This window comes from Hyposmocoma kahamanoa, unplaced genomic scaffold (genome assembly GCF_003589595.1).
Source record: "Hyposmocoma kahamanoa isolate Upper Pololo Valley unplaced genomic scaffold, ASM358959v1 202, whole genome shotgun sequence".
NCBI classification, from domain to species: domain Eukaryota; kingdom Metazoa; phylum Arthropoda; class Insecta; order Lepidoptera; family Cosmopterigidae; genus Hyposmocoma; species Hyposmocoma kahamanoa.
The window spans coordinates 7,994,138-8,009,556 of NW_020653726.1; the positions used below are offsets into that span (position 1 = coordinate 7,994,138).

General features: G+C 34.2%; 1 protein-coding gene across 1 annotated transcript; it reads left to right on the forward strand.

Annotated features, from left to right (window-relative positions):
• Window positions 1-6,251: 6,251 nt before the first annotated feature.
• LOC113226851 (xanthine dehydrogenase-like) lies at window positions 6,252-15,267 on the forward strand. The gene is given in 8 exon segments (XM_026459629.1): window positions 6,252-8,661; window positions 8,755-9,063; window positions 9,164-9,501; window positions 9,588-9,982; window positions 9,985-10,355; window positions 10,435-10,602; window positions 13,311-13,355; window positions 14,980-15,267. Coding segments are annotated over 8 exon segments (2,739 nt in total). The 5' UTR covers window positions 6,252-7,716; the 3' UTR covers window positions 15,148-15,267.
• Window positions 15,268-15,419: the final 152 nt, after the last annotated feature.

Below are 15,419 nucleotides of genomic sequence, written 5' to 3' on the forward strand. Positions count from 1 at the left end.
GTTACACAAACTTCATTTTATGCTTATTTACAACAAACTATCCAATTTCACGCAAAAGCCTCCAACAAAAAGCACCTAGAAATCTAGATTGTTATTGCAATAACGTCGGTTACCATTTACCTCGAGTTCATAGTTGTGAAGTCGCAACCGTGTTTCTGTGTGTTCGATTATTTTTTTATAACAAATTTTAGGATCTCTTTACTTCAATATATATTTACATTGACGGCTCGGATGTCCGTACGCTACATGTCTAATTTCTTGCAATTTGAATGGGGTTACTACTGAGGTACTACCCCCTTTCCAACAAAAAATAATCATCGAAATCGGTCCACGAATGTTGGAGCAATCGCGTAACGTACAAAAAAAATTTCATTATGCTTAATTATTTAATGTGCAATAAAGAATATTTCATTCATTCATTCATTTTTGATCTTCGCCATGTTCTGCTCTTAGCTAGGTGTAGCCGTTTATGACACTTATAATATAATACAAAACGTTCATGAAGTTCTACTCATAGTTAATTGTAAAGTATGAATAGAAATCATAACAAATGCTTGTAAAAATGTAATATTTATAAAAGGAAATTTGATAAATGTAGGTACTCAAAGTTTTGTAGCATTATAAATGGTTACCTTCGTGTCGATGCCTTCACCTGTAAACTAACCTGAGCAAAAAAAGCAGCGCATTGCACATTTACTGAGTTAAAGACTGAGGGTCGTATTCCAGAACTCTACTCAATGCTCAAGGCAGGACTTGAGTATCATTTAAAGCACTAGAAATCATACTCAAGTACTTGCCATTAGAGTCGTATTTCCAGTGCTTGAAATCATATTCAAGTCCTTGCCATTAGGGTCGTATTACCAGTGCTTTAAATCGTACTCAAGTCCTGACTTGAGAATTGAGTAGAGTTCTGGAATACGACCCTGAGAATTCTAGTTTTTTCTTCAAGGAAGTAAGACACACAGTGCATAATAACTTAGTCTGTAAACCCCGAACTACAGTACTATCAATTGTTCTATATTTTTTATGTGTATATCTAGCAGTATACTACGGACGTGTATTTATAAGAAAGTTTTGCAATAGTAAGTAAAAATATAACAATTTTGTTATGATACAAAGATGTAACAAACACAAAGAACAATTCCTTCGATCCGGAGACTTTTACGCGAAGCCGAGACTTTCGCAACTGGGGGTCTACTCTCATTCTCAAAATACTGTCAAATAAGTATACTCGATGAAATTAAAAGACGCATGAAGCTTCATATTTGGCATGGCCTTGTGATTTGATCGAGTATTATTTATTTCACATAATTTTTTTCGGGCGGATAGAGAAATTCGTAAGGTCTGCTAACTTGTTCCATTGTCAGAATTTTTTTGTTCGAACTTTGCATCAATAACAACAACAAACTAGTGAAGTATTTTCACAAAAATATATGAATATCATTAACTAATTCAATAAAATAAATATCTTGTTATGGTTTCTTAATTCTTGCTTTCAATTTTTAATCCACTCTATGTTATAGGTATTGAAATTCAGGCAAATATACTGTTCTGATCTCAATTCATACACCACATACTTCTATACACTTATGTAGGCCAGGAACTCGTCTTAATACTGCAATTGGCTTGGTAGAGAATTTCAGTAGAGTGGCGATCATAATGAGATGCCGTCACCTGTTTCTTAGCTCTTTCAATATCTTGTTACGACACCGTTACGAGACGATAACCCCTGTAATATAGATAACAAAACACGCAGCAACAAATGCTTATTGTTCTAAGCCGCTGAGATACATTTACTAGGCGCTAGGGTTAAGAATACTAAGGGCCAGCGCTAACCAGCGGCTGGGAAGGCAGAGGATATTAAATTTATCAATGTATATTTTATGTTATATTAATTGAAATAAGGTATAAATTTCAATGTTCTGAAACCAACCTCAGAGTATCGCAGATCTTTACAGTATTGGAAAGCACGCTAGAGGATATCGCGGCGGGAGGCGTCAATATACTTACGATGGAATCCACTGGTTATGCGTCAGACAGAGTCTGTTTGAAATCTGAATGCGCTGGGCTAGCGGCAAACACACACATAGGAGGGAGTGGACGCTGCGGTGCGCTGGCGTTAACTCGCGTTATTCCTTATCAGTGTGCGCGGAGTGGCATAGGATTCTCTTCAATGCTCTCCTCGCCGTCTGTCGTAGGTTTGTGCTGGTCCTTAGAGGGTAGGTAAGGCTACTAATGTATCGCATGCGATAAGTATGGTTCAAAGCCGGAAGGGTCAAGCTTGATGTGTTCTGAACTATAGAAATATTTATAACATACTACGTATTTCTTAAACATTTTAAATATTCTTTTAACTTTTGTCATCCTTTCAACGGTAGATATTTACCTACATCGTCTCAAAAGCGTCATTTACTAGAGTTTTTTTTTAACAAAGATCAAACTTTTTACAATGATTTTATCCATCTATTAGGTATTCTTTCAGTTTTATTACATAACGAACAAATGGTAAATAATATATGTCGAGATCGTAAGGAGAGAATTTTCTTTTGAGATATGATCATTGCTGCTTAACCAGTAAATAAAAAAAACAAGAACTTATATAGTTTTTAAAGAAGTTTCTAATCTGAAATTATATTTGTATTTCAGCACTTACTATTATATAAAAAGGTGTGACCGTTTTTCAGCAATGAAACTTTGTACCTAATATAATTTATAATTACCAAAATTTTATTGTAGTCGTCACAATGTAAGAGGCCCAATTTGACAACGATAGTATGTAACTTTGAATGCAATCAACGTAACATTAAACAAACCAATTACTAATTTGACATACATTTTAATGAATGAGTGAAGTGCTTCAAAATGAATATTAAATATTATTTCAAGTGTTATTTTCGCAAAATAAAATGCAATTTTGAGTTAATCCAAAGCGTCTTAAAAACAGTCACGTCCTTAATATAATTTCTTTAAATAATAGTCTTGTAACAAATTAATAGCCAAATTTTAATTTCATTTTAACAAATATCGATTTTTTGCTTTTGACAGAGATGTTAACATTGTTAATATGATTGAAAATCAAATATTATACATACAGGTGATACTAGCCATAGACAAGTACTAGAATAACTCTTAATACTCAAGAACACATTGTTACGCAATGGAACACGTGTTTCGCAAGGAATAGCAACCGACGACTACTAGCTACGAACTCGCCTCGTCGTGCCAAACACCAGGCGCCAGTCGCTCGAGTTTTATTCACCATTTTGAGGAACCCACGCTTTAGAAATTATTGCGAATAGTTAACATTTTAAAACAGGAAAACAATCGGATTTTTTAAATTTTATTTCACAATTTTTTATTTATTTATTTATTTGTGTTCAGGTTACAAAGATCCAGAAATACATACCTTATAGACTAACATACATATTAATAAAAAAAACACTCATATAATTTATACCTTAAGGAATAACATACATATAATAAAACACTATTTCTAATTAATCTACATGAATTGCACTTGTCGGCGACGTGTGGCGCAATCTGGTGTCAGGGAACCGGCCACGGAATCGCTGATAAATGACACCCTTCGGCCAAAACTCTACCTTCATGAAGGTTGATAGATGTTCGGTCGGCACCCTCACCACAAACGAATTGAAATTTTCGTGTTGTGTTACTAACTAATGTGTTGTGTTACTGGATCTTACGCAGAGGAAAACATAGCCAGTAATTTTTTTTCACCCTGTATAAGTAAGTACGTAGTTATTACTCTTTGACGCATTTGTGTGCATCGAATCCAACATATACTTCGCATGTATGAAGGTATTGCCAATTTATTTTCTATTCAATCCTATGTGTATTGAGTTGACACTCACATCACATTCGCTCACGACCGTTAGTCGGCATTAATCACGTGAAGTTTTTTTGTAACTAGTAGGTATACATACATTATAAAATGTTGATTTGGTGTATAAATTTATAAATTAATAAATTAATAAGTTGTGGTTATTTTATTGTAGGTAATGAAACTGACAAAGATCAGTAACTATGGAAGGTATAGAAAAATTGATTCCAACGGATGCGGAAACCACTTTGGTTTTCTTCTTGAACGGAAAGAAGGTAACAATTTTATGCGATTTAATATGAGACACTAACATACGATTCTATCACCCTTGCTTGCAGTGGCTGATTTGCATTCTTGGGCACCCTAGACCATAGGCCATGTAGTCTACATAAGTACTGGTAGACTACATAATGAATTTACTTTATTGCCAACTTTTATCGAAATCGATTGAAATGTACTACTTTAAAATTTCTAATAATTTTAATATTTTTCTAGAACATTGACTTGATATTATCTCTGTTTGCCAGCCGCCATGATTTTTTCCGACATCTTGTACATTTATCGTCATATTTCAGCCAACTTACACAAAACTTAAATAAATTATACACTTAAACCTTCCTCATGAATCACTCTGTCTATTGGTGGAAACCGCATGAAAATCCTTTCAGTAGTCTTTGAGTTTATGCCGATCAGACAAACAGACAGACAGACGCGGTAGTAATAAACGTAGCGGTGTAGCGATTATATATTACATTATAGATATGTAATATATATATTTATACATAGAATGTACGAAAGTGATATAAGAAGATTATTGTTATGCGATGCGGTGCAGTGCGGCCCTCTATAATGTGCGTAAACCTTTGGAATATTTAGGTACTTTGAGTTATTTCTTGCTATCATTAGTGAATTTTATGTCACGATTGGCCGCCCCTAAAATGTGGCAGCCCTAGGCCCGGGCCTACTGGGCCTTAGGGTAAATCCGCCACTGCTTGTTTGACAGTATTCAGGCGAGGATTTGAATATTTGAATGCGAGCCTAGATTTTAGGAGCGACGAGGCCTCCCTTTGCACCCCGCAATCTGCGCTTGCAAATTTAGAATTAATATGAATAAAATAAGAACAGGCGGAGAAAATTTTATACAAATCCGACGACAAGCCAAGACAGCCAAGACAGGCGCCCGATTGCAACTGACGGGGCTGCGGGCAGCGCGGCGTCTCCTTAAACCGCTGCATGGGCAATTTTGAAGTCCTTTTTTTATATAAAAAATAAGTGCACATTTGGGATGAGTTTGAATTTAATAACTACAGGTTGTAAGTTGAAAATCAAAATTCAGCAGGTTCATTTTAATCTTTTATTTTATCCTGTTTTCAGGATTTTATAAGATCGAGTAAAGTATATCGTGTATCGAATTAGCACATTCTTTAGACATATTGTCTAAAATGTCTTGGGTGTATCGTATATTTTTTATAAAACCGTTATTTAATGGTAAAATACCTAAACCGTTTGATGTAGTTAAACAGTTTTTCTCGCTTCTCCTCCGGCGACACGCCTTAAAATTTTATTAGAGCGAGTATCACAGTATTCTCGTGCTACAATGAAATAACTTTTGTATTTAACATTTGTAGCACGAGAATACTGTGATGAACACCTTAATTTTTTCAAATTATATTTACAACCTGTAGGTACAACTAAAATAATAATGTAATAAATAATTGTAAATTAAAGACACTGTCTGTGGTAACAACCCTACGCTTCGAGATAAGTGTAGCATTTACGCGCCGAAACGCGGGACTTGCCCTACTATAAAGCTCTTATTGTGCTATGTATAAGCGAGATAATTCCGGATTTCCAATATGCTCTATTTGTGACCGTTAAAAATATTAGTTTGTCTTCATTGACCTACCAAATTCTCTTGCCTAAAGTTTCATAAGATGTACAACATCTTGTGCAAGTTTTATACTAAAATAGCTGTTACCGTGTCTGAAAGAACTCAATTAGTCTGTATTTAGGAAAAATACATTTTACATATAGAATTCCGATTTACGTCAGTGGCGTAATATAATAGTTACCCGGTATGCTCTAGTAAAATGAAAATGAAACAAAAAAATAAATAAACGTAATAAAGCAAAAAATAAATTTCAATCCAGGTTGTAGAACTGTCTCCTGATCCAGAGTGGACATTACTGTGGTATCTTCGTCGCAAACTTCAACTGACTGGCACCAAATACGGGAGAGGGATGCGGTGTTTGCACTGTTATGGTCTCCCAGTACGTAAGAAATGAAAACCGAATCAAGTATCCTTTTAGAAAAGTAGTATGTTTAGTTTTTAATATGGTGGCTACACAAATGTTTAATATTAATAAATAGAATATTTTTTTAAACATCTGCATAAAAATAATTGCGTAGATTTCTAGTGAGTACCTATTTTGCATATTTTTTCAGTCTAAATCTTGTTAATGTCACTGCTTTTAACGCAATATAAGCCATTGAATGGAGATTAATGCAAAAGATAAACTACCTTCCGACATTAAAAATAAGTAATACTTCCCAGCTCGTCCTTGGTGATTCCTAAGTTTTCTTTCCCGGGTTTTAAATTTCTCGCGGTTATTGATAGGGACTTTATTACGGGTTGTTAAGGTTTTTCCAATTCTTTTACATGATTTAGGATTTTATTGACTCTCTACCTTCAGGCACATAGCTGTAAACGCATTTTGACCCCAGTGTGTGCTATGCACGGTCTAGCAATTACAACAGTCGAAGGGATTGGATCCACACAAGATCGATTACACCCGGTGCAGGAACGCATTGCTAAATCTCATGGGTCTCAATGTGGATTCTGCACTCCCGGTATCGTCATGTCCATGTACACTCTACTTAGAAATAAGCAAAAGGTAGAATATAAAGATATAGAAACATCAACTACAAGGGAATCTCTGTAGGTGTACTGGTTATAGACCAATCATTGAAGGATTCAAAACTTTTAAGGAAGGATGGGTAAGATCTTATACAAATGACAATACAAACACCTGTGCAATGGGAAAAGCTTGTTGTCGCAATAAAAAGGGTGAATGTAAGGAACAAACACTGTTTAAGACGTCAGCATTTTAGCCGTATGATTCTGTGTTGAGTCCATATTCCCGCCAGAATTAAAGTTGATTGATAATTATAGTGACTCATTTACCTTTTATAAAGGTGAAAATGTAGTATGGATTAGGCCAAAAACCTTAAATGATTTACTTGTAATTAAAAGTAATTTTCCAGAGAGTAAGATAGTAACTGGTAATACTGAAATAGGAGTGGAAATGAAATTTAAGAAAAGGGTTTATCCGATTTTACTACATCCACAATTGATTAAAGAAATGAGCGTTTGTAAATTTACAAATGGAGGAATTGTAATTGGTGCAAATATTAATTTAAGCGATTTACATGACATATTGAAAATTAAAATTGCAAAGAATATAGCAAAGGGAAAGACGTTTGTAGCTATCACGGAAATGCTTGATTGGTTTGCTGGCAGTCAGGTGCGCAACGTAGCTACTCTAGTTGGCAATATAGTGACAGCAAGTCCAATATCAGATCTGAATCCCATATTGATGAGTTGTTCTGCAATTCTTAATGTTTACAGTATACAAAAAGGCCACAGAAATATAACAATTGACGAAGATTTCTTTGAAGGCTACAGTAAAACAGCAATAAAAAATGACGAAGTTGTTATATCGGTGGAAATTCCTGTTACAAAAGATAGATAATTTGTCAAAGCTTACAAACAAGCAAGAAGAAGAGACGATGATATATCGATTGTTACCGCAGCTTTCAATGTAACGCTCGAAGATAATACTTTGATAAAAGACGCAAGGCTGTGTTTCGGTGGTATGGGACCAACAACTATTTTTGCAAAGAATACATCATATTCCCTAAAAAGTATACACTGGAGTGAACAAACTCTTCATTTTGTATTCGATGCTTTGACTCGAGAATTGGAACTTGATGCATCTGCACCTGGTGGTATGGTTGATTATCGCAAATCATTGTGTTTGAGTCTCTTCTACAAGTTTTTCGTTTATGTATTACAGACTATATACCACAAAGTAAATTATCACAATGGAATGGATAAGGAAATAAGCGCCGTTGATTACTTACCCACAATGGAACCTATGGGTTCCCAGTATTTTGAAATACAAAACAATAATAGGAATGCTTCTGATTCTGTTGGCCAACCTATACCCCATGCATCCGCGCTGAAGCATGCAACAGGTGAAGCTATTTATTGTGACGATATACAGCAAGTTAATGGAGAGTTGTTTCTCACATTAGTATTTAGTACCGAAGCACATGCAAATATAACAAATATTGATGCTAGTGAAGCTTTAGCTGTACCTGGAGTAGTAGCATTTCTATCAGCTAAAGACTTAGACGAAGAAGGAAATAAAATGGGTCCAATATTCAAAGATGAAGAAATATTTTCAAGGCACATAGTTACTAGCCGTAATTGTGTTATTGGAGCTGTCGTTGCTACTACTGAAGGCATAGCTAGGAAAGCCAAAGATTTAGTATCGGTGACTTATGAAAAACTTAAACCTGTAATTATTAGTTTAGAAGATGCGATTGCTCACAAATGTTTCTTTGATGGTTATCCTAGAACGCTAAAAAAGGGTAATGTTAAAGAAGTATTTAGACATCCCAAATGTAATAAAGAGGGCATTATGAGAAGTGGAGCACAGGAGCATTTTTATTTAGAAACTATATCTGCATTTGCAATCAGAAAAGAAGATGAATTGGAAATAATCAGTACAACACAAAACCCAGCCGACAATGCCGTAAGTAAAAAAATATTTTAGAATTTCGATTGATGATGTCAAAAGGAAGGATAACTACATGGAGTTATTTACGAATTCTTATGCTTGTTTTAGCGTATAGCCTCAAAAGCTCTCCACATACCGAACCACAAAGTTGTATCTAAAGTTAAGAGAATCGGGGGAGGGTTTGGGGGCAAGGAAACCAGAGCCGCTGTTTTGGCAGTGCCTGTTGCGGTGGCAGCTTATAAACTGAAGAAGCCTATACGAGCTGTTTTAGAAAGGGAGGAAGATATGCAAGTAACAGGTTATAGACATCCTTGCCTCATTAAATACAAAGTAGCGTTCAACGACGATGGAAAGATAGCAGGAGCTACATTCGACATTTATGCTAATGCTGGAAATCACATGGATATATCATGTTCGGTAGGTTACCAAATATACGTATATTAAGGTACTAATCTACTACTAAACTAAGAGGTGAAACTTGCAGGTGCAATTTACACGTATCCTTATTGTTTTTCAGATGATGGAGCGTGCTATAATGCACGTTGATAACTGTTACTTTATACCAAATGTAGAGATAAACGGATACGTTTGCAAAACAAACATGCCTTCGAACACCGCATTTAGAGGTTTTGGTGCACCTAAAGCAATGTTAGCGGCAGAGTGTATGATCAGAGACATCGCATCGACTCTGGGTAAAAATTATGAAGAAATAGCTCAGTTGAATCTTTACGATGAGGGAAAATTGACACATTTTAATCAGCAACTTAAGTATTGTACTTTATTGAGATGTTGGTATGAATGTATTGAAACTTCTGACTATTACAGAAGAAAGGACGAAGTGGAAGAGTTTAACAGGTAGTGGGTTATAAGAATTCCTTAAGAATAAAAACCTAATAATATGGAATATTCCGTAATTTTCTTTTAAAAATTTTAATTTGCAGGTATAACAGGTGGAAGAAGAAAGGAATTGCCATGGTACCGACAAAATACGGTGTCTCCTTTCAAAATGATCTTCTTAAGCAAGGAGGTGCACTGCTGTTACTTTACAACGATGGATCAGTTCTTTTATTCATTGGAGGTATAGAGATGGGTCAAGGTCTGTTTACTAAAATGATACAAGTAGCGTCAAAGGCTTTAAACATCGATGTTTCCCTAATTTATATTAGTGAAATGGCTACAGATAAAGTACCAAATAGCTCGCCTACCGCCGGCAGTATAAGCTCCGATTTGTATGGTATGGCTGTTATCAACGCTTGTAATACCGTGAAAGAAAGATTACAACCTTACAAAGCAAAAAATCCAAATGGCAAATGGGAACATTGGGTTTTAGCAGCATATCAAGACATAAAATTGAACACAATCGTGGAACAAATTCTGGGAATTTGTATGAATATTTCACATATGGGTGTGCGTGCTCTGAAGTTATTGTAGATTGTCTAACAGGAGATCATCAAGTGTTAAGAACGGATATCGTGATGGATGTAGGTGAAAGTTTAAACCCAGCTATTGATATTGGTCAAATAGAAGGGGCATTCACTCAAGGTTATGGATTTTATACGTTAGAAGAAATAGTATTTTCGCCAAGTGGCGAACTTTTGTCTCGTGGACCAGGGACTTACAAAATTCCTGGATTTTCTGACGTACCAAAGATTTTTAACGTTTCGTTATTGAAAGGAGCTCCTAATCCTAGAGCTGTATCTTCTTCCAAGGTAAGGCCGACCTCAGTCGGTTTATTCACTTTCTCAGTAAGCATTTTAAAGATTTAGAAAAATGTTTATCAATTTGTAGGCTGTCGGGGAGCCACCATTGTTCCTAGCTGCGTCAATATTTTTCGCAATTAAAGAAGCAATAAAGTCAGCTCGCAATGACGCAGGTGTGATGCCTGACTTTACGTTGGAAGTACCTGCAACATGTGCTCGTATTAGAATGGCCTGTGAAGATGACATTACTAGACAGGTAAGAAAAAATACAACTCTTATTAATTTTGTAGCTCAGCAACTATTAAGACAAACAAAGTGCAACTTTAATGTACGAGGTGCATCACTATGCACTATGAATTTTATAAATATTATTCATTATTATTATTATACTCACAAAATATAAAATAAATTAAATGCATAAGTATTTGTTGCATCTAAGGCAGTTTTACATAAGGAGATACTTACTGTAAATTAAAACAAAATCCAGAAGTGAGTCAGACGCTGGTTGTTAGTGCTGCCAAGTCGATGTGTCAAAATGGGGGCGCAGAAGTGTAAAAAACCGGCACATGATTATCCACGTCGCAAACAGTTAAAATTATGTTTTTATGATCTTATTTACTTACAATTAGGTAATAAATTCCATGTAATAAATAATAAGTACGAAGTAACAAAAATAAATTTAACATATTAAAAAAAAAGTATTAAATATGTGTTTCGTCTCTCGTGATGATTGCGAAAGGCTGGTGTCAAAGTGCTTTTCCACCGGCGAGAAGAGACGAGACGAGGCGATGCGAGAATTGAAATCTCGCCGACCTATTTCCACCAAAAATTGTCATCACGAGCTCGCGTTATGGTTATGGATAGGGAAGACACAGTGCTGTTCAATTCGTCTAGCGATAAACACGCGGCTAAAGTACCATGTCCCGCAAATTCTTATTATTAAATATGTTAACGGAAGAAGAATCAGATGAAGATACTGTAATAAGAAATAATCATGTTGTAATATAAGCTGTTTCTACCCTCTAAGATAAAATAAATAAATAATAAATAAAAATAAAAAGAACTTTTTCGAAAATAACTTTTTTTATTATCTTTTATCCCAGTGCAAATATTTAGAACTAGCAAAATACACATAAAAAAGTTTACAACTGGCGCTGATATGTTTCCATTGTATTACAACTATATTGCGTATATATATTTTTGAAAACGCTGCAATGTTTTAAAAGTGGTTACATAATTATGATAAAATCACAATCCTAACCGTGTACATTTTAATGCTTTGTATAAATATTTACGAAAATGATATGGATGCATGTATGACACCAGGACTATATTTTTTTTTACTGTAGTTTGTTTATTTTTCTTTGAAATAAAAGTATACCTGTTTTTAAAATAGTGTCGTGACTACTTATTTTTGAAAACCACAATGTACATTTTTTTAAATATTTAATATTTAACCGAAGACGCGCTAGGAGAGAATTGATAGTTTGCCACACAAGTTTTAAAAATCGTGTCGCCTCGCTGGTGGAAATACACCCTTAAAATTTGGATTTTCCGTGTAAATCGCATTACCTGGCGATATACGTTGTTACATACCTTACATTACTATACATATATTATGTGGAAAATTCTTCGAACATAACAAGGGTACTCGTAACCTGTATCATCATCCGTATTACGTAATAGACTGACATATAGTGATAATGATGAATGACTTAATGCGTAGGCATTCCCTGCCACTCAACCGGAGAGCTGGGTTCAGACTAATTAACAGGGGTAACATACCATGACAAATAAAAACAGATAGGATCAAAGTTTGTAGATAAGTATAACACAAATAATTTACAGACAACATAAATATACATATAATCCATTATTAACTGTATCCATATTATGAATAATATGTATACAATGCGTAACATACTTACATTAACAATTAGGTTGGTATGTATATTATTTAACCAGTGTACCCGTTATGAAATCTTAGAATTTATATATAGATGTAGTAGGTCAATGTCGACGTATTATACAGGGTGGAAATTTGTAATGCCACCTAGAGGGAAACAGAAATAGAAAGAAATAGAAATAGAAATTTAATTAAATTTAATTTAGAGATAGAAATTTTTACTTAAAGGAAACATTCCTATATTCTTTAAAATAAATAAAACTGCATTCATAGATTTTCGAAAATTTCTAGCAACACGCGGGAATTGAACCCGCTTTAATCTGAAAAAATGCACCCTGCACTTTTATTGCATCGATCGATAGGGTTAATTATAAGAATAAAATCTCTCTCACAAAATTGGTTAATTAAATGAAAAAAAAAAACCATGCAACCTTAACGTATTTTAATAAAACGAAAAAAAGGTAATCTAACTAATTAGTTGCTCGAAATGAGCTCCATTTTCTTGGATAAACAAATTTAATCTTTTAACGAATTCATTTTGAAGGCTGAGGTTCAGAATACGATTTGTAATACAATTCATCACAACACGTTATTAAAAGTTACTAATTATATATATATATATAATTAGTAACTTTTAATTTAATATTAAACTCTTATATATATATCTTATATACTTATATGTATATATATATAAACTCTTAAGCGTTTAAATCAAAACTTTTATGGATGTAATTGTTTTGTATCATGCCCCGTCTAACGAAAGAGTGTTGGGGTTGGGGTTAATAATAACACGCACACTCAACATAGTCCCGCACTAGGGAAACCCTGTGTCCCGGGTGCCATGGACATACATATTCGCAATCACAAATTACACTCAAACTCACAAGAGAAATAAACGTAGGCCACACAAATATTTCTCCCAGCCTGGGAATCGAACCTGGGACCTCTGCGTGGCAGTCGGGCATGGTAACCTTTCGGCCACGGAGACAGTTAATAATAATAATAATAATAAAATGAACATTATTTTAATTTTCCATTTACACTTGTATTTGTTTCAGGTGAAGCCAACAATCAAACAAAGCGGAAAACCTTGGAATGTAATGGTATAGCAAAAAAAGCGTGTGTTCTTTGTAAAATTGTTTTTTAAAATGACGCTGTAATGTATATTTTCTTTTTACAACAAATACTCATATTCCCAATTGTAGGTATATTAGTAGTTTTTAGTATTATATAAATGAAATTTAACAATGAAATGGATATTCCTACATCAACATTTTAATACGTTATTTCCATCTAAGCTTTTGAATAAATATAATATTATGTTGTAGCTAGTCTACCTATGTATAAGCATAAATAAAATGGAAAATATTATTATTTCGAACGATACAGTAGTTATTTTATATGAAGAAAAAAGCAATATAACAGTTGTTGAAGTTACAAACAGGGCGAAATGATAACTGGTACACAACGTTTGACGTTGCTAGCAATAAAGAAGTGGTACCCAGAGCTGCGCATGCGAGATAGGCGACTCAGTTCTGTTTCTAGACTTGAACGCGAGCCTAGATTTTAGGAGGTGACGTATGGCATAGGCCTCCCCGCGCTTGCTGCTATTTGCGCGCTTAAAATTAATATGAATAAAATAAGAGCAGGCGGAGAAAATTTGATACAGATCCGACGTTGGCAAGCGCCCGACGGCGACTGACTGACGGGGCAGCGGGCAGCGCGGCGTGTTGTTAAACCGCTGGGTAATTTTCAAGTCTTGGGATAAATGAGAATTGAACAACTATTGGACTTCAACTGAAAACCAAAATTTTGATGATTGTCTGTAGTATTTAAAGAGAAAACTTTTGCGCAAAGATACATGTTTTATTCTTAAAATAATTATTCGTTTTAGACTCATATTTTATCCTGTTTTCGAGATTTTATATGATCGAGTAAAATACATCTTATCGTGTATCGAATTAGCATATTCTTTAGATAATTTTACCTGAAATACAGGATTCTCCTAGTTCAGGTATGTGTTATATTTAACATTTATTCGCATAATTAGTCTTTAGTTATTCATTTGTATAATAAGTTATTCAATAAACATTTTTTTTATTATTAATATCCTTAGGTGTATCGTATATTTTTATAAGGCCGATATTTAATAGTAAAATACCTAAACCATTGCATAGCAAAACAGTTTTTACCGCTTATCCTACGGTGACTCGCCTTTAGTAAATATTAGTAGATAGTATCTTGTAAAATATGCAAGCAAGGCCTAGTTCACGATTCTGGGACGAGACAATCATTCTTAAAAAAAGTTCAAAGTAGTTGATATACAATAATGGAAAATATTCTATTGTTTATAGGTGAAAATAGCGTGGACCGAGAAAATAACAAATTAAAACGTTTTGAAAAGGGTTAGCGAAAAGAGAAATCTGTTTAAAGCAAAATAAATCATAAGGGGGAATGTTTGGACATTTGCTACGTAATGACGAATTCATAAAGGTTATAAATGAGGGGAAGATAAAAAGAAAAAGGAGATTCCATAGCTTTTGCTATACATATCTCTGGATAAACATTTAACTTTTGAATCGAGCCGTGACACAGTATTAATACAACTAAAAGTTTCGTTACTAGGATTGCCTAGACTATATTACATTTCATTGGAAAGTCGGTTTGTATTTATGAAATTAACGCTAGTCTATAAGAGAACGACAAATATATACCACTTGTTCTCAGGCTGTAGGCGAGTCATCTTTATTCATGGTGAACATTTTTTTACCTTCTTCCGCCATCAAGGAGGCTAGGCGCTCGCAAAGATTTGGGATTGTGACTGGAGTTCCACCTGGAGACTTCAGCTACCCCCGCATTATGCACAAGAGTGTCGTGGGAAGATCATATCACTAAGAAGGTAATTAAACAATTATAATAATCGTAGAAACTTTCAATTGTCGTTAGTATTCACGAACTGTAACAAAAGTTATGACTTAGAAAAATGAAATTTGTACTTACATTCTTTATTTTAATTACAGTCGTTATTATAATCACCTTTTAGTGAATACGTACTACCTACAACTAATTATAAGAAATAAAAGGTAAGTATTCGTATAGATGCAAAGGAGTTTGTTTAAAATATATATATATATATATATATATATATATATATATATATATATATA